General features: G+C 33.6%; 1 protein-coding gene across 4 annotated transcripts; it reads right to left on the bottom strand.

Annotated features, from left to right (window-relative positions):
• Nucleotides 1-48: 48 nt before the first annotated feature.
• On the bottom strand, nucleotides 49-20837 carry LOC135142388 (band 4.1-like protein 5). Of its 4 annotated transcripts, none has more exons than XM_064074095.1 (9): nucleotides 20397-20837; nucleotides 20076-20223; nucleotides 19846-20022; nucleotides 13740-14355; nucleotides 6799-7113; nucleotides 6461-6750; nucleotides 5409-5533; nucleotides 4591-4974; nucleotides 49-572 (listed from the first exon to the last, which is right to left on the bottom strand). In XM_064074095.1, exons 1-9 carry the CDS (start codon nucleotides 20541-20543, stop codon nucleotides 414-416), a joined length of 2361 nt encoding a protein of 786 aa, XP_063930165.1. In that variant the 5' UTR covers nucleotides 20544-20837; the 3' UTR covers nucleotides 49-413. The 4 variants fall into 4 exon arrangements, with proteins under 4 accessions (XP_063930165.1, XP_063930166.1, XP_063930167.1 ...); XM_064074096.1 differs by having other exon boundaries at nucleotides 49-569; XM_064074097.1 differs by lacking the exon at nucleotides 4591-4974.
• Between the last annotated feature and the right edge of the window lie 208 nt (nucleotides 20838-21045).

Here is a 21045-nt window from a genome sequence, read left to right as displayed (position 1 = left end):
GCAAGCTGGAATCTTGTGTGGTTTAGGGTTCAAAAAAAATCTGCTTCCTAACATATATAAATATTTTATTCGAGTCAAAGAAATATAATTTCATCAAAAAGGACGGATCTGTTCATAAAATCTCAAAAAGTCACTTTGTAAAATGATCAAATACAAAACGATGGCACTTTTCAAATTTGCTTTCGACAATAAAATCACACTTGAATTGGTCCCCTAAATGGAAGTAGTATTCATGAAATACTGAAAAGGCACAGTCTACGTAACTGAAATTAGTGCAATAAAATGATACGAGATTAAAAACACCTACTCTACAAAATAAAAATTCGTAGAACCTCATTATATACAAAACATAAAAAAATTAAGTACTTTAAAAAATTGCAAGAAAATTTATCACATTTTGTAGAAGCACCATCTTACAGCTGTGTCGTAATGACCGACTTCCTTATGATAGTGGTCTCTGTAGTGTTCACCTTAGCCACAGGTGACGACACCACCTCCTGTGACACAAGCCACGGAGAGAGTTTGCTCAGAGATGGCACCGTGCTCGGTGACTTGGCGTCTTCGTCCACCTGCTACAAAAAGGTGACCTTACTTATAACCTGCTCCGCAACATCAATAACTCACACCTAGCGAAAATAGCGTACGTGTACAATAGTTTAATAAGAGTAGAGCAAACGCCAGTACATAACCACAGTTTCAGTACTAAATTACGTCAATTTAGAGTCCGTAAACCAACCGTAACCAAAATATTATATTGTTTTTTTTTCTGTGTTTACAACTTCTGTTTTTCACTATTCCATAGTTTTTTTTGTTCTTATGCACATTCCGTCGGTATTTTTGTAAATTTTAGTATTTAATTACCTCTTACAATCCATTCATTTCTAACCAAATTACTCAAATAAAATAATATTCAAAACAACTAAAATTAACAAGTTACCTCAATTCAAGTGATCATACACACGAATTAAGCTGTAAACATTTCCACGAACAATCCCGACTTTCAAACAGTCATGGATCATAACAACAATAATTAAAATGAAAACATGTCTCACGTTTACACAAAACACGATAAATGCCGCAAATCTTGCCCTCTGAACTACTTGTTAACTAAACGTTTCACATAGACATCCAGTAACGATGGCGACAGCTTCAAGCACACAGAATCAAATCTGCTGCAACTACTGCCAAAATCCTGCAGTTAAAAAAAGAGCGAAGTGCTTAAACTGTGGTTTCTACTTTCACAACGTGTGTGCAAAATGTGGAATTTGCTGTGATGCGCAAAAATTCGACGAAGAAAAACTCGAAAATAGCCAACGAGACTTCGCCCCAACTCTGAATGAAGACATCACGTCAGATATTATTCAGACTCTAAAGTGGGAGAATGACTTTTTAAAACAAGAAAACGCAACACTGCGAAACGAAAATATGGAACTTTTGGAGCAAGTTAAATCCATCCAACGGGTGGAAAGTAGTATGAACCATATAGATGGGGTGAGCGATCTGGATATGATCATGATCACTAATCTAATACGACATGAAGTAAAACGAGCAATTGAGATAAAAGTAGCTAACTTGGAATTGGAATTACAGTAATATGTATACAAGATAAAGTGAACTTGATGACACCACGAGACAGAGGCGGCTCGTGCCATCGCCAACTCCATTTGTATCCGCTAACTCGCATATAAAGCCGATTTGAAATGTTTCTCACAAACTGGCTGTGGTCACTGTGGTGGTATTCCTACTAGGGCCCTATATAAAAATATTTAATCCAGACATTACAGAAGTTACAGATCACTCTGTAATATGTAAAATGTACTTTAGTCGAAATTCAAATGTATCTTACAAATAATAATCAAATATATCGTTTAAATAAATCTGGTGTGTTTCTTATATCTGTCAGTCCAGCCTTCCTACTTTTGTCAATAATAATAATAGTTGCCTTTAAGAATGGTTTTGGTACCCAAGAAATTGTTCCGCTTGCTGACCATTCTCAAAATTACGAAATTATTTCAAAATTCGTTCAAGTTCATTTATTCCAGAAGATGAAATTGAGAATTTTCAGTATCACTGCAAAAGTAGACGGATTTGTTAAAAAATACTTTATAGCAAATATCGATGACATACTAATAAATGTCGAAATATATTCCTCGAAAATTTAATAAAGTCAAAACATCACTATCTAAAGTCGCAGAGAAAATTTAACGAAAAGGAAATGTCATTTGTGTCATAATTTGTAAGGGGAATTTTTTGTTTTATCTTTTTTAAAATTAAGAATTGCTTTTTTTTATTATTCTGTTCCAAGTTTTTGGTGCAAAACACGTATAATGTTACAAGATCACGAATCTGTGCTTATTTTTGCTGTACGGGCGCATCCACCATTTTTTGCAAAATTTTGAAACTACTACTCAAAACTGTTTAAATCGCCCCGGAGAACCGTTTAGTTCAAGGAAAATTTTCTCATGGTCACGGATTCGCTCTTATTTTTGCTGTACGTCCACAAATAACTGAAAAATATGCGGATTCATCAGGCCTCCTCCACCATTTTTTGCAAAATTTTGAAACTTCTCAAATCGACCCGGAGAGAAGTCTATCTTATCGGAAATTTTCTCAGGATCCGGAATCTGTGTTTATTTTTGTGCTACATCCATAAAGGTTTATGCTGCGAAATATGGTCAAATATTTGAAAAAGGAATAATCTGTAACAAATTATTACGATAAAGTAAATAAAGAAGGAAATAAATGCTAAAAAAGGGGCATAAAAAAACAATTAAATAAATGGGAACATATTTCGTCATTTGAAGAGAAACAAATATTGTACCTATTAATTTTTTATTTTTCATTTGATTTTCAAATTGTCAATATTCCTCAGTTCATTCGATGGCTCGTTCTCATCTAAAATCTGTCCGTAACAAACTTATCAAATTCATTTTTGTAAAAAAAAAATCACTAGTGTATTGTGTAAAATTTTATCTCAAACAGTTATGATTGTGAGGACGCATCTGTAGTGGAATTCAAAACTTTCTGAAATTACACCAGGTAATTTTGGTTCTTGTCCGCTTTAGTCTACCCAAGTGTTTATGGTACTATGCAAATGCGCAAAGAGGAGGCGGAGAAATCTAACGGCCTTGCACTCTTTAAAAAAAAACAAGAAATTTTAGATTGGATGAAACATAACAGTATTGATGTTCCAGAAGGTAAGAAACCAAAGAAAGCAAGGAAACTAGATGTAATTAAACGACTGAATATTTCTCAGCAATTTCTTGCTCACGAAAGTGCAAAAACCGGTGGACGTATGTTCCGTTTACCTCTATATTACTGTGTTTGTCATTTTTGCTTTTAATAGTTAGTAAATCATGTTTTTTCTACATAAATTTAATAATAATGAGTTATTATTCAACAGCAGAATTCTGTTAATAATAGGAGAATTTTAACAAAATTTTGTAACCTTTTCTTTAAATATTTGGTATAAACTGTTAGTTAACGCGTTTTTCAGTTGAAGCTTTTTTTTAACTTCGCCCATAACAAAAATTATTTGTTGAATCGACTTGATCAACGGAATACGGCCTTGAACAGGTACCGACGAAGATAGTAAGAAACGAATTTACCGAGAAATAAGTAAATCCTGTTGTCGAAAATTTTAACACTCCATGATCACTTTAACAGACCATAAAACTCGTACAGAAGTGGCAAGACTACACCTCGTTTGGGTTAGTGCCAACAGGATGGAGCCACAACACACGCAGCAGATTTAACTTTGGTTTGTTTATTGGCAACATTTTTATGACAATCGAGTTATAAGCTTGGGACTTAATACAGCATTTCTCAGGCCACTATATTTTTTTGTTTTTTGGCTAGTAAAAAAAAAAAAGTATTTAATAATTATTAAATTTCACATTTCTGTCGTCGCAGTGTAAATGAAGAAATGTTACGGAACAATTTCAACATCTTTTTGTAGTGTTGTTGCTTAATATTTTTACTACTTTAAACTAATAACATTTTAAATCTGTTCGTGTTTTTTTTTAAATTTTATTAGCAATGTAACTGGCGGTGTTCAGACCCTCAACATGTTCTTACCCAAAGACATCTTGACATTGTTTTGAGTGGAATGTACGTATCAATTTATTTCAAAACAACTTTTTAAAACCGATGCGAAACAACGCGGACTTTTGTAGCCCAGAATCATACATATTTCAAGTACAATAGTTATTTTTCTGCCTATGGATGCGAATTCTGCACTACTGCCTCACCACTTTGACTAACACATTTCGCCATGTTGTTTTTACAACGTAACTAAAGGGTGTTTCAAAATTATTTTCATCTAGTTAGCTTTGAAATCGCTTCAACTCCTATCTTTCCCTTGATGATAATCTGCAACCATAGGCGACTAGATGAAAATCATTTTGAAACACGTTGTATATTCTCAGTACCACACCTTCCGTGCTCAACTCCCGTGGAAGCAAAACCTTTTAAACCCGCTGTAACAAAATAGACCTCTCAATTAAACCGCATATCGCTATTCGCTCTACTCCTATAACAACCCTATACAAATACACTAAGCGTAAACATGCACAAGCGCCACCTACTGACCTTAATCGAACCGTCCGTTTCCGATTTCTCCTCGACCTTGTCTTCCTCGTTCCTAAACGGGTTATTAGCGAGGAAAGGATTGTGACCTTGGAAGGGATTCGTGTTATTTTCCGCGATGTACGTGGCGAACGGATTCGAATTGTTCGTCGACGTGCTCGACTCGGTATCGCTCATCTGCGAATCGGTGCTCAACAAACTCAACGGTTGTTTCTCGTGTAACATGACCTTCTCTAATTTGCCGTTGTCGTTGTGACCGAAAAACGTGACGGTGACTGGTGTCGCGCACCGCTTTTGATCGTTCAGCTCGTTATCGAGTTTGGGGGATTTGAGGATGGGGGCGGTACTGGCGGGACCGGTTACTGACAGTGTTAATTTATCGCCACCCTGTTATTGGTTAGGGGTTGGGGGTGGGGTGAAAGCGAGAGAAAATAAAAAAACCGGGCATTAGAAGCAGACAACACACAAGCGGTATATACAAATACTTGTTTGTGGTACGGTGGATAAAGTCGCTTTATCCACACGTGTCACACAATTTTCTCCAATAGCTACTTTTAAAAACAGTTTCAATTTAAATACGAAAAGTTCAATTTTCAACAGCATCTGTATAGGTATTGAAAATAATAATTTTATTAGTATTTATAAAAATGACTGAATATGTTACAAGTAGTTTTAAACTCATCACCTGAATATAGTTGTGCTAATGGAAGTCTTAAATTTTTGGGTGTCAAGTGTTGCTTTAGAACGTGACATTACCAACACATTGTGAACTTTAAAAGTAGTATTGGAAAAAAATAATTTTGTAATGGGATTGTACTCACCACGGACACAAAAGTTGCTGCATTTAGAGAGTTTAGGTTTGCTTCGTCGTTGTTGGCAGCTGCTACAAACATCTGGTTTGTGAGTTTTGTAACTACTGAAGAACCTAACTCTTCTTCGAGTTTTGCTGTAAAAACATCGATATTAGTAATCACTCATTTTTTGAAGATGTAAAATTAATTTCACTCTACACACACGTAAGCTAAACATCATATAAGCTCATAAATCAGAGAAATCTATTTCATTGTCCCACACGCAAGTTAAAATAAAGCAACACAAAAACATAAGCTTTGGTATTTATAAGCCAACATATTTACAATCAAAATAAACAATTTTGTGAATAGAGCTGAAAGAAAAATACACATTGTAAGATTTCAGAGTTGGTTTTGCATTTTCTAAAATACATTTCCAAATTTTCTTGTATAATTTTGATATCTTGTGTTAATTTATAAAATCAAATTGTAGGTGGGGCCGAGTAGTCCAATTTTGACTGGCCTTTTACATCTACATACACTATACATCTAAAATTTCATGACAATCAGTCCAGTAGTTTCAACAATTATCTATCTAATAAAAGCAGCATACACACAACAGACGGAGACGGGGACTCAATATTTATATTGTATGAAATATAAGAATACTCATCACATCTTTTTATCTGTCATACTCTCCACGTTACATTCAGGAAACAAAAAGCAACAATTAGTATCATAACTCACTTTTAAAATATGAAAGGCTCTGGTAGTTAGATTACCATATTTATATTAATCCATTCAGTCTTGTATTGGATTTTAGAATATTCTCACTCATGATTGATCTTTTTGTAGCGTTTTCAATTTTTCAGTACAGAAAACACAAAAGGGTCGAATTCTTAGTTCATATGACTGATGTTGGCACGTGTGTGTAAAAATAAAATTAACATTACTGTACGTTCAGCTTATTAGTTAAATGTACACATTAAGGCAAAAATAGTGCACAGTTTCGCACGTCAATCCTAAAATATTTCAAATTCCAAATAATAACAACGTTTTTAAAAAATCGAAATCATTCCTACCTTTCAGTATATTACACTTGATTTGCCCAGGCGGCAGCGGCTTGGCCATATTCAAGTGTTTCGTTATATTATTTGGAATTTCTGCAGGAAGCGCCTTCACCTCGTCCTCCTTCCGATCCCTGCTGATCTCATTCCTCGCTTCGTCTCTCTGTATCCCACTGAACGCTTCCTTCGCCAAACTCTTCAGGAGAAAATCGAGCTGACTGTCTGTATTCGAAGGTGTTGGACTTGTCGGCGTCGTCGGTTTCCGTTTCAAAGTTCCATTCTTGCTACCAGTCGATAACACCGGACTAAAATCACAGTTTAGCCAACTTCACGTAAAAAATAACCGTGTTTACCTGTAGGAGGAACTACAGCCCACTGATCCCTTCCCGAATGAATTCTGCCCTATTGAACCTTTCCCGAAGCTACTCTGACTGACCAACCCTAGAGATTCTGGTCCCGTGTTCGTAGGTGTTGATGGTTTGATTACTTCGTCGTTAACTTTGCAATACAAAGGATCTGCTTCTGTGGTCGTCGTTCCACTGGATTTATTCGAGCGCTCGCTGCATCTACTCGAACTTGGTTGTATGGGTTCTACTTTTTCGATTACGTTTGCTGCTTCTTGTGTTTTTTGTCTTTCTCGTAAAACGTGGCTTTGTCGTCTTCCGTATCTAAAAAAAAGGTCGCAAAATTAATATCTTTGTATCAAAGGGTAAGAAAAAGCACGATCTGTTACAAACGTAATCTTTGGAATGTCAAATATTAATAAATTTTGAATTTCTGGACTGTCATCTAACTTTAAGGGTGCCCAGTAGCAGACCGAAAATGAGCTAAATAGAATTTCATTGTACGGGCGTAATTTCAACTTTGAAAAGAAGATCGACATTTCAATTGATAGATTATGTCTAGATCTCTGGGGAAGACACAATATTTTTTAAAAGAAGTGATTGTTTAGTGTTTAATAAATCGTTCATTCTTCGAATGAAATTGCATTTTTAGACGAGGAGAGAGCATTTTTTGTTTCAACTTTTATACCAGTGCAAAGACAACATTGAGCTCTATGGGGAAGACCCGGTCATTTTTGTTTAAAATTTATATTTATCTAAATATTTACTTTTTAAAAAAATACTGAATAATAAAAATAAAGTGAAACTAGGCAACCCTATTTACAAAGATCCGTTTCTATAAATGGTTGAGTTTTACATAGCAGGGAGCCTTACCGACCGACCCTTTCAGATAATCAGTTCAGGTACTTTAGGTCATAAAACTCATAAATACTCTTAGCTGACCAACATTGTTGTTTTACAAGTCGACTTCTTTCCTTGCTAACATAATTTGATTAAAAGTATGCAAATTTTTATAATTTTATACATTCTACTAAAATATTTTCTTTAGAAAAAATTATTCAAATATTTTTTATTAATCTGTCATTTTATATATTAATCAATACACAAAACTGACAAGATTTAGATTCTCATCACTTCACTAACCACTTACTGACCTGAACAATCATATTTATTTAAATTTAATTTTTTGATACTCTTTTCCGCACCACCTGTGAGGTAGAGTATTATAGGCACGTGTTTTACGCGATATCTCCAGTAAACCTATTCCAATATTACTATTTATTCCTGTGTGTGTTTATACTAGAAGGGCAAAAGATTTATATGAACTACACATGACGCGAATGCAAATAAAAAATGTTAACTGTACAATTTTTTTTTTACAATTTGTCTAATGGGTTGACTTGTTTAATAACGAGAATCTACTCTCTCCGGAAGTAAGGTATATATAACATTTTTCTAGGGCTCTATCATATTATTTTCCCAAAATTTATCATCTCCTTGAATTAAGCATTATTTAAATTGGACATTTTATATATTTCTACGATAGCGTTTTTGTTTATTAAGCCGTCTGGCGATGCCGCTAAAAATGTACAAACCGCATTGTCTTACTGTTAGTTTGGTGTTACTGCAAAATGCTTCAGTTGCCCTTGCTTCATTTTCTATGCAAAGATTTTGGGAGAGTACATGCTGAACTAGATTTGCAGGGATGTAAAATGTTTTTCACAGTACAGTAGGATTAGCCGTGTTACTTGTTCTATCATTTTGCAAATTTTACCAAAATAGCGTTCGGTTAGTCTAAAGGATTTTTCTGCACACCATTCTGGATTATTGCGTTCGCCAATTGTGTTTTGTTCGATTAAAAATACATCGACGTTTGAAAGTTTTTTGAGAAATACTTTTTGCGCTGTGACATATCAGGTATTTCAATTGTCTCGTTAGACACATCGTCGCCCGAGAACTTGTACGATCCACAGATCGGAGAGCGCTCAGCCCAATGTCGACTCTATAAGCCTCCAGAAATTCTGCGGGAAATAGTTATTATTTAGATGCTTTTGTTTACACACATCTCACATGTTTCACTCGATTTTGACATGCAACTATTTTTTTGTTTAACTAAGAATTAATTCTTTCATTGCGTTTGATACTAACGTCCTAAATTAGCAATACTAGTGGAACAGTAAGCATGCAATAGATTTTTTTGGGAAAGTACAGTTATTTTTATGTTTTAGCAGCAATGTGTTCTATTTTCTATTAATTTTTACATATTTTTAGTCACAATTTTGGTAGTTATTTTTTACTTTTATTTTTAGCAATAATAAATAGTCCAAATATGAAAAAATCAAAAAAATAAAAATTGGAAAATCTAAAATTTAGAAATCCAGAAATTGAACAATCCTTATAATAGAAAAATCGAAACATCGAAAAACTGGAAAATCGAAATATAAAAAAAAAACGGAAAATCAGAAATTTAATAAATTGCGAAAATTGAAAAACTGAAATATGCATAAAAGAAGTGAAAACTCGAGAAATCGAAAAATCTAGAATTTTAAAAATTGAAAAATTAAAATATCGAAAAGTTGAAAAATTGCGAAATCGTATCATTGAAACATCGGACAATTGAGAAATCGAAAAATAAAAAAATGAAGAAATCGAAAATTTGAAGAATGGAAAAATTGAAGAATGGAAAAATTGAAAATGTCAAAAATTGAAATATTGAAAAATTGAAACATCAAAAGTTGAAAAATCGAAAAACTGAAAAGCCGAAAAACCTCAATAATGTATTTATAAACCACAAGTTCAGGATTATGCTACTAAAAAATTGATAACGTCATCTCAAAATTTTGCCGAATACATTCTACTAAAAATGTGCAAAATATGATGAGTTTTTATTGTAATTTATCATTGCATTCATATTTTTTAGATTTGCTTATATACCTGGGTGGCTCAAAAAAATTAATGAATGAGTCTATTTACTGTATTGATTAAATCAGGAACGACTCACTCCACTTTCCCAGAAATTTTGGGAATACTGTTATTTTTACTCTAATCCAGATTGATTTACGTGTCCTTGCAAAATGTTGATGATTTCATCACAAAATTGTGTGCCTAAAGTAAAAATTTAACTCGAAAATGCTGAATATGTTTCATTGTATTTTAGGTGCGAGGGAAGTTCTGTCGAAACAACTTTCCACCAATTTTTTTTGCTGTTATATTTGAACATAAACAGTTTATTTTATATATTTTTAAAACGTTATAAAGAAAATAAAAAGTTGTATTAGACTGAACCTTGTGGGTTTCTCAATCTATTTTCCGCAGCATTTTAAACTTTCAAATCAATTTCTTTCAAAATACATACAAATGGATTTCGATGGTTATTTCCCTGTACCCTTCATTTGAAAATAAATAAGCTTATCTGGTGTTGTTTACCGATTTGCATTTTATGACGGACTCCCTACAGTGACCATAATCTCTCGTGTTTTTGGGTCGGTACGTGCGATGGGTGGGTGCTTTGGGTTGCATAGTTACAAAAAATAATTATTCTCACTGGAACCGATTTTGCGGGCGACGACTGGGGACCCTTAACGATATTTTTTAATACCAGCAAAACCGTGTTAAAAGGTATATCATACAGTCCCTTCACGACAGTTTACCGAAACATCAACCAGTAAAATTTAGCGCGTTCTTCTCGAGGCGAAGCCGAGTTACAAAATACTGGTGGAAGACCCAAAATGTACAATACTTTTTCGGATATACATATAAAGACAACATAGTATCAAGACAAATAAAAATGAATGGAATTTAAATTATTATAATTATCAGACAAGTGGTCAACAGGTCAAACCCACTTACAGACCAATTGTGAGTACAAAAGAAATAGAGCGAAGACACGTATCATGAAATACGAGACAAATGAAAATTAAATTTCATACAATTGTAGAAAAAGAGAAATATACAAAAAGTAAGCGAATGTGGTTGAAAATGAGAGAAATTAGTCTTCTAACCGCAAAACAGTTTTAATTACACTTGATAGAATAAAAATACTTTGAAAAGGACACCTCAGTACACATAAAAGCGTCCGGATAGGGCCACTAGCGAATTTAGGGGTACCGTCACCCCCAGCGACATTCCTCATTGTTTTGTGATTTGCCACAAAGAATCTAATTGCAAAAATGTATTCTTTTTAGGGTACTATTAAATTTGGTAATTTCAAAAAAAAAAACAACTTTCGTTTGTGTCTCATTTTCTGCATCTATTGTTAATTAACTTTCATTGTATTATTTTTTGTATTTCGACTTCAAACGATAATGTTAAATAAACGTTTTCATTTGAGTCATTTTTTAAAATATCACCAGTTCTTCGGGCAGATTTTTTATTAAAAGTTACCGAAAGCATTACGAAAACGAGAAATATTTATATATCTCTAGTACAAAATATGCTCTAGAAGTTGGCGTTTTTGTCACTAGGTACAACCCGATAAATTTAATTCTTTCATTTCTTTTTGAATTTATTTATTTTTCAACTGAAATTGATTTGTAAGCATTTTAGATCATTATAATCGCCATTAAACGATCTATCAAAATCCGTTAAAAAAATTACATTACAACTTAAAAAATATAGGTATACGTCGCAACATCGACGCCATATATGCGTCATATTTGCAGTGTACTAAACTAAGCCTTCCCTTTCAAGCTAAACACAATGGCGTTTACGGAATTTCATTATCTCTATCCGTTTAGTTATTAGGCCGCGGATTTTTAACTGCGACACTAATTATATCTAAAAAACTAACGCTAACATATGTTCAAAATATATTTGTATCTGATTATTTTAGTAGTGTGGTGACCGAATTAGAATTAAAATTTCGCGCTGAAAAAAATTGACAGCGTCGCGAAATCACATTTGAATAATTTGAATTTCAAAAAAAATTCAATAGGTGCACATTAACGCTTTTTGGGTAGTAGGTAGTTCTGCTTGGAATTTTAGTTAGAAGCTGGATAGAAGAGGGCGGCTTGGTAGAGAGGTGAGAGGCTGCACTGTGTGTTGTGTGGTGTGAGTGAAAACCACGTGGTGAGTTAGTTAGGTTAAGTTGAGTTGGTTTGGTAGTTAATAAAAGGAAGCCTTTGCTTAACGACAATTAATCGTAACGAAGACGACGCCACAGTTTCCCCAACACGCATAGCTAATTCTTGCGGCTTTCTAATCGGAAAAATGCAAATTTTCGGCTGACGCTAACACGTGCTGTAAATTTCTTTTATTCTTTGTAAATGCACCATTCATGTTAGGAATTTAATCGTTAACTGGTTCTAACACAATTTAACAATCAGGAGTTTGTTTAGATAAACACTTGTTAGGAGATTTCATGAAATTCACTTAGTCAAGATAACACCCTTTATTTACAAAGTTACGAATAAGTTTCCGAATGCTTATACTTAAGTGTTACATTATAACACTTCTTAATTCCTCACGCACGATTGCTGATAGTTCATTTACGGCAGCTAAATCAATGTAACGTTATCCCACTCTGGAAAAAGACCGTGAAAGTACGGTAATATAATAATTCATAATATCGTGAACTGAGGTACTGGGAGATAATAAATTTTTCCCTTTAGACAGTTTCCGAAATGAAAATTTTCCCTTATCCCTCAAGTATAGTCCAACAAATCCAGCTTCGAAAAACTATAAAATTTGATTTTACGAAATTTTGTTGATTATGATAATCCCCCAAGTTAAAAACACATCCAGTGGCGGCCAAAAGAAAGTATTGCACCTATTGAATGGATTTTTTCAATAAATTTAATTATGTAAACTGGACTCAAATAGGTATCCATTAACAATGACATTTAAAAATCGATACGAATTTGACAGTTACACTAGGGAAAGAAAAGTGTCCTACTTTATTTTCAGTGTAGGAAAAAAAGTCCCCAATGAGATCGAACCGAGGACATCCGCGTGTTCTGCTTTATTAGTACAGCTCGCTCGTCACTACGCCATCCAACCGTTTAACTTGCTCTTATACTTCTATAAAATGTTATTACACAATTTGGATTTTTTTGGATGCCTTGGGTAAAGTCTCAAAGCGGATTCATAAACCACATGTACCGTACATGCATATGTTATTTTATAAAATTTCAATGGCATTTACCAAACAAAATTTTGAGGTAACATCATCAAGTTTTTGGAGTAGATGAAGATAAATTTTTATTAGTTTTTTACCACAGTTACGAACATTTTGAAACGTTTTGCAAAATTTTAAAACAATCGGTTTTGAAGTTTCAAACAAAATCGTACAATGTTTTACACAATTTTAGGTATTTTTAAATGTAGATGTATAAGGTGAAAAATAAAAGTAGATTCATAAACCACGGATATAAAGGCGGAGTTACAACATCTCATTAATTATTACAAATAAAAAAAAGTTAAAGACGAAAGTTGGTCGGTTTCTTTCAGCTATACAGAGTGTCTGTTTTTAAGGCATAACACACAAATTAGTTTTTTCAAACAGTACATTCTCTAAAAAATAATTTGAATAGTACTACTCAAATAATCGTACTCTAGTCTTGAACTCTGTTATTTTATAAAACTTACATAGTATGTACTTGGTAAATTTTAGATGTCCTGAAATTGTTGATTGATACTCTTAAATATGTCCAAAATTTCATATTAATTAGACCACTAGTTTCGGTGATTCTTTTATAATGAGAAATGGAAACACGACACCTACTTTTTCATATTCTAGAAGTAATGAAACGTCGAGAAAACATGAAATTAACCGTTCGCCGGATGGACCTATTATAAAATTTAGATTCCCAGATGACGTTATCAAATTGTTGAAAGGGGTGAACAAACAAAATTTAGTAAGAATTTTTAACCATTTATATGACTGTCTAAAAGTACATCCAAAAGTACACTCACGGATTACAAAGAGCCACCACCTCGACACCCAAACTCACCTCTGACTCGGCCTCCTCTCCAGCTGCACACTCCTCCTCGGCTTGTTATGGTGCGTGCTCTGATACTCCGTCCTCCCCGAGTACCTGAAGCGCGATCCCATCCTGAAGAAATTCTGCCTGGCCGACGGCCCCTTCACCGGCGCCCTCAACCGGAAAAAGGCGTGATGTTCGATCGCGCACTTCCATAAATGTTTACAAGCCTTCTCGTTGTGTAAGCGGAACACGAAAGTGTGTTCCTGTTCGCGACCCTGATCGTCGTCTTCCACCACGACCAGCGTCAGTTTCTTCTTTTTGAAGTTGAGCTTGCCGATCTTCGGCCAGAAGAAGAGCCCGATCTTTTGGATGCCCTCGAAGACGAGGATGCCGGTGGGGGTCAGGCCGAGGCGGTACTCCATGCCGTCCTTACCGAGGACTGTGTGCATGTCGACTCCGTACATTTCCAGCCACTTGGCTTTGTTTAAGTAGCTGAGTTCGGCTTGGGCGGGGGTGAGGCCGCGAAGTTTTTTAAACTCTTCGAGGATTTCGATCTCCATCTCCTCCGTCTGGTCGGGGACGAAGCGGAACTCGGAGACGGTGGCGGCGGTGTGCTGAGATTCATCGTAGTCGCCTAATTCGGCTAAACGCGGAAAAAAAAATAATTTTATAGTTATAATTTATTTTTTAAGCTGTCTTCTGAACTTGAAATATCTACAGCTCACTCAAATTTCACACAGGAAAAACAAAAAAGAAAATAAGAAACAATTATCTTCCCAAATGCGAATTCTAAATTTTGTAAGAGTACGTTCTTTTTACCATTAAGTCCCATTGTTGTATTATCTAAAGTTAATCGCCTAATGCACTTTCTTGGTAAGTTCAATTAAATATTCAAAAAGGAATTTTCCACTTCTTTCAGTTTTTATTTTTTATTATTTTTTACAAATTCAACCTGTTAGCTTTTGTTTTACTATCTGCTTATTGTTTTAAAATTACCCACCTTGAATAATTGAAAAGTCTGATCCAAATTCATTTGGAACGCTCCAATTTACCAGATTTTAAAGAGAAACTAATTAAAATATTTTTTCCACATGTACAACATGATACCTTTTAACCATTAACCAAGAGTTTACTCTCTTTTATATTTACAATCTATATAGCGAAAAATATTAAAAAAAGGTAAAATAATTCAGTGTCAACGTCGGAATTTCTAAAATACATTGGTTGTAAAGTTGTATGAAAAAGCCAATCAAAATACTATGTATGTAAAAACATATCGGGTGTTTCATTTAAAAAAACCAAGTTGTGTGTGAGGCCTTACAAACAGAACACTCTGTATAGTTAAAAATAATATCAAAGAACACGCGTAGACTTTAGAGGTTTTGCTCTTTTGCAATAGACTTTTGAAAATACAAAATATTTAAAAAAAAAAATCACTACGTTACCTACAATGTAGTGTACAAGGTCATAGTTACCACAATATGGGAAAATTAGAAGGCCTGCTTGTGACACAGTCGATAAAATAAATTTCTATGAGGAAATGAATACATCACTGGCATACATAAATTTCGGTAGTTTAACAAAATTGCGGAGAATTCTAAAGATATGTGTGAAGGTTAAGGATTACTTTTCCGGAGATGCACATAAATTGTAGTTGCAGTTTTACTACTTTGACGGCAATTTTAAAATACACCCACACCTGCTTATTCTAGAAGGTATTCAACAGCCAAAGCATGAAATCAAACATTCAACAAAATAGCTATTACACTACTTCCTGTAATAGTCAGTGGGGAAATATCGCACGTCGATATTTTATGGCCAACTTAAATTAATCTTACTTTATGAATAGTTTAAAATTTGATCAAACTATAAAACCTAACCTTGTATAGTATAAAATATAAATAATTTGCAAAAAATTATAAATACTAGATTTCAAAAAAAGAACCATTAATTAATTGGATTCTGCATGATACCTAAGAAAAATATCTGTAATACAGCCATGTCAACAACGCCTTATTTCATGGTTTCTGGCCATTGCATTTCTAACAGAATACGAAATTGTAGGTTTCCTATTTCCCATTAGTTTGAAATTTAAGATATATGTATTTGAGGATTATCGTGAATGTGAAAAAACGCCAACTAAAAGAAAATTTTATTATCAATTTAACGCTTCTCACGATTTCAGAGCCAATTAAGATTTCTTTGCACCATTTTATTTAATTGTATGTTAATTACGCTACGTCTGATGTTATATGTATAGCATTTAAAAAAAATTGGTCTAAAGTCGCCCCTGAAAGACAATCAAACAACTCCAGTTTCTTATAGATAAATTATAGCATTAGATCCTGCGAATTTATTAATTGTTTTATGATATCCTCAGGAAAATGAGGTAAGCCGTTTTTGATTTAATCAATAAAATAAATTGCTACCTTCAATATTTTTTGAGACACCTGTACAACTATTAAAAAAATGAATTCGTTGATAAACCAAAAGTGTAACCTCATAATATTTTGCCTTTTAGATAGGATTTATATAGCAAAATTTTGAGATGATGTTATAAAGTTTTTGGAGAGGATAAACAGACAAATTTTAATTAGCGAGTTATCGAGTTCACGATAATTTTAAAACCTTCTCATGATTTCTACGAAGGGCCGTTTTATAGTTTCTAGGCTAAACTGTAAAATGCCATTCATTTTTTCCTTAAAAATTTGGATCTCCAAGGTAATAAATCACAATAAAGAAGCACATTTTATAACATTTTAGTGGAGATAATGAAACAAATTTTGATTGGCATTTTCCATCTATCCAGTACACCTAAAATATTCTTACAATTAGTTAAGTAGTTTTTTCCAAATGCTTTAATAGAAGTCGTAAATCTAGGGCAGTTTTTATGGAAAAGGTAAAAATTTACTAAAAAAGTAACATACCACATGATCGAAAAAAAATCCTCTAGTAGCCCGTACGATTTATTTTTAAAACAATTATGTTGGCAACACCAAAGCGTTCCTTGTTCAGTTTCACAGTTACGGTCAAATAACTGTCAACTAAAGGATTAAAAATGGCTGCAATGCCAACATCATTATATATATTTTTTTCCAACATATAGTATATTCTTGCAGTTTGCAATCAAACTTCTTTTGGGTGAATTCACAGAGTTTACTTTCAAATTGGATACTTTAAGGAAAGAATCATGTTAGGGAAGTGATGCGTAACAAATAACAAATTCATGTAAACACTTTAAGACCACTTCGTCCAAACAGTTCTACTAACGGAAATTAGTAAATGCACTCTTATGGAAGAAAAAAACATTGTCAAATGTAACTTTCTTACGGCCTTCAAAAGAACTAAACTAGCAAAAAGTAACTTTTCCGCCTCAGATTTGACTAATAATGGTTTTACTAATTTGGAAAAATCACTCGGTAATTATTTCTGTATTTATCCAGGTCGTATCTTCCCTTACCACTAGGTTAATATTGGGTTGGGAAACCTCACTCTGATTTTTCAAAATATCAAAAAAAAAAAAAACTAAACCAAAATTTGGCATTAATATTTATTTCTTGATTATACTTTATGTATCTCATCATTTCTAGAGTATGTAATACAATTTGAAAAAAACAGAATTAATAATAAAGGTCAATAAAACCCAATTTGTTCTTAAAAACTGATCTTTTATATTCAGTGTAGTTTAATGCAATTTATTCACATGAAACTGTCTTTAGCAAACAATGAATTACACGGTTGAGCGCAACCCGTTTTATCATTATCGCCTACTATCATAATGGGGTTTTTAAAAACGCGTTATGAAAATACTGTTATGGCCTGAATGAACGAATTCCTCGCAAAATTTCTCCATGTCAAAAGATTGTGAAGAAAATTTTAACCCACTACGTCAATTCACAAAATTACAGAATATGACGTACTGAAAACCTTGGAAGCACCTTTAAATCCACTAAAAGTAGGGGTGTGGTTAACCGTCTCTTGTCGGCCTGTAATTGGTCCAATTTTCTGCCACGAAACGGTTACTGCTCGAATGTACAGGAAACATGTTTTAGTTGTGTTCATTATCCCTTCTGCGTGATGAAAAATTAATCGCAGGGTGTTTCTCGCAGGATGGGGCCACAGCTCATACTGCGCATGAAACAATAGAATGCCTTCAATAATATTTTCTTAACTGAGTCATAAGCATGGCAAAGGTAATTTGGCCAGCTCGGTAGCCAGATTTAACCTCTTTAAACAATTCCTGTTTTGGGTACATCAAAAACAGAGTCGAAAATTTAAATCAGTTAAAAGTGAAAAACGAGAAATTCCTGTGCTAATGTGGGTCAAGAAATACTGCAGACTATTTTTGAAAAGAAGAAAAAGCGTGAGGATGTGCTTGTAGTAAAATGGGGGCCACAATATTATTATTTGTGTTATTTTTACATCATAATAAATTATTTGGTAAAAAAACGAAGTGGAAAATTTTTATCAAAAATACAGTCACAGATTTTCCAAAACAACTAGAGCACAAACATTTAAACTGACACATAAAATTGAGTTATCGTCTAATTTTTTTTTTTTTATTTAAAAATTCAAAACTGTTTTAACTGAGTTTGAAATTTAAAGAAAATCTGCCATCTTAAATACACCTATATGCGTATGTGGTATTATTAAGTAAATAAACAATAAAATTTCAAATAAGACCAACTTCTTAAAGTCATAAAAAAGTAAATGCAATGATTTTCAAATTATTTCAAGATTTTTTAGTTAGTGGTACAGTTTTAATTACTTCCTCAATGCAAAAACAACTAAACCAACACAACACAAATACATCGTCACGTATAGGATGAAATTTTCACTGATTTACACATTAAACTAGTTTTGCTTGAAACGCAAAAATTTGTTGTTATTATTATAAAAACTTTCTATGAATTATCATAAGCGGACGTAGGACAACAATTAGCTCATAATCAATGTGATTAGTAATAATTGTTTACCTACATAACCTGGCGACTGACCAAGTTATTAAAATTGCGCCGTTTGTATCTAACACATGACTAGAAAACGAGAATGTGTGGTGAAATCGTTTTAAAAGCATTATTTATTGCATGGTTTATTCTCTCCCATAAAAATTCATTGAAGCAAATTATATTAGTATCTAGGTATCAAGTTCAATGATAACAAACAAGTTTTTATGGAAATACTTCGATGCTTTCACTTAGCATTTTTGCATTAAAAAAAATGGATCAAGTCATATCACCACAGGCATTATACAACAATAACACACGTGAATAAATAATCGGAAGTCGGAATAAAAAAACAATAATTATTTGCACAATAATTTGACTGTCATGGACAACAAGGAAGTATCTGCAATTTGTGAGCATTCTAAATGTTTCTATGTAACTCAAATACTTATATACTACTTAATTCTCCAATTTTATAATTTTCCAAGACTTTGTAGTTTATTTTGCTTCGTTTGGCTATAAAAACTGTGCAAAACTTTTCGTGTGAATTTTTGCAGTATCACAAGATGTAAAAAGAACAGATTACGAAACTGATGACGTCATAATTCTGATAAAATTCATCAAAATAACTTTCGGCCTGCTAAATACAACCCAATTGACAAATGGTTAAACCTATTTAACCGTTTCCTCAAATTATGACTGACTTCTAATATAATCCTTTCTAGACTTAAGTTAACACTTCATTTACATTTATACCAGACACACAAAGTACAAATTATAAATGAACACTGCCTTCCAATAAGTCCTTGAACTTATTAGTATTCAAAGTTCGTTTATCGGTAAAATGAGTAACTAAACCGGAAACAACGCCCGTATTTTTTATATATAGTTATATCACCAATAACCAGACCTTGTAGATAGTGCAAGTGTGTTAATGTTATTTAAATCAACTAGCATTAAAATATGTAGCGTGTTTCTCCTCAACTAACATCCAAAAATTCCCAGGAATGATTTTTTTTAATTCAATAAAAATTTTGATGCATCCCATTACATACATGTATAAAAAAAACAATGTTTTTTATACAAGTAGTAGTTTTGAAGCATATTTGAACCACCAGTTGAAACAAAACACCAATGTGTGGATATATTAAAGCTCAATGTACACTACACCACAAAACGTGACTTACACTGTAGCGCTAAAGCTGCCAATTCAATATCCGTAGGGTGGGGGCATTCCAATTTACCCTCTAAAATATCTGCCTTCAGTTGCAAAAAAAACTGATACCGCGTTAACTCTTCTCTTAAATTATTAGGTTCAGATGAGTAGAATTTCACTTTGAGCCTTAAAGTATAAGGGGGGCCAACTAAAACCCAACACTCGTTAAAATCTAGCAACCTTCTATTTGACACCCCATACTTTTTATTTGCTTCTTGATGGACTTAGTGGGGTCCAACCAATGCTTCACGTGGTTCACATCCGTGAACTGCAGTCCGAAGTAATCTTTCTCAATCAAATCCAGGGAGTAGAAGACCTGCTCATACAAATCCCTGGCTTCGGCCTTCTTCTGCAAATAACCTTATATTTAACGGCATTCACGTGAGAATTAGAAAGTTCAGATCTAATCAACACTTCCCAGTATTGTTGTGTGAATTTAGGGCATGGGGGAGGACATTAATTTGACACGGACTGTACTAAATACGCCCACACACGCATTTCGAAAAAGGATATTTTACTTACTGATAATTCCACGGACAGGTCAGTGCCATCTAAAAGAATCACTCTGCATTGAATTAGGTTCTTGTTTGTTATTTTCGTGGGTTTTATTTCGGTCCCGTTTGTGCGGGTGTTCGTTCGATTTTTTCGGCCACTCAAAAAACGGAACATTTCACTGGAAGGTTTGTACTTTCAGGCACTTTGGGAAGGTTTTCACTATTTTTTATAAGACATAGGTTATACTTAACCGGTAATTAAAATAATTCATTAAATAACAACAAAAACACTTTCGTTGACGGTTTACAGGCACGCACTAAATAGCCGCCATTACAGCCTTCGTTGACTTGCCATTGTCACCTGTCAAAAAAGCACAGCCACCTTTCCACAGGTTGCAACGAAACAAGAAATATTGCGATTCACTAGTGCGAGGAAGATAGCGCAATATTCTAACCAATGATGTAAACAAAATAGATGACTCAATTTTTAAATAAATAAAGTAAATAACAATAGTGGTTAGAATTTTCTTCAGACTTCTTATAAAAATGACATTTTAATGTTGCACCTTTTATTTCGTAGTCTTGTACCGAAGGACTTGCTTGTCAGTTACATGTTTGCTAAAAACTCAAATATGAGGCACCTAGTGGCACTTTCGTAATTTTTTGAGAATGACGTC

This window comes from Zophobas morio, unplaced genomic scaffold, assembly GCF_036711695.1.
Source record: "Zophobas morio isolate AGI-343-1 ecotype UQ-CSIRO unplaced genomic scaffold, CSIRO_AGI_Zmor_V1 ptg000046l, whole genome shotgun sequence".
NCBI lineage: Eukaryota > Metazoa > Arthropoda > Insecta > Coleoptera > Tenebrionidae > Zophobas > Zophobas morio.
The sequence above is the reverse complement of the archived record's forward strand: the minus strand, read 5'-3'. Positions and strand labels throughout refer to the sequence as shown.

Coding starts and splice junctions, on each gene's coding strand:
- LOC135142388 (XM_064074095.1), bottom strand. CDS start 20,543: ATGTTCCGTTTTTTGAGTGGCCGAAAAAATCGAACGAACACCCGCACA. Junction 7,114..13,739: donor GAGAGGAGGCCGAGTCAGAG/GTGAGTTTGGGT, acceptor CCTTTTTTTTAG/ATACGGAAGACGACAAAGCC. Junction 573..4,590: donor AAACGGACGGTTCGATTAAG/GTCAGTAGGTGG, acceptor ACCTTTTTGTAG/CAGGTGGACGAAGACGCCAA.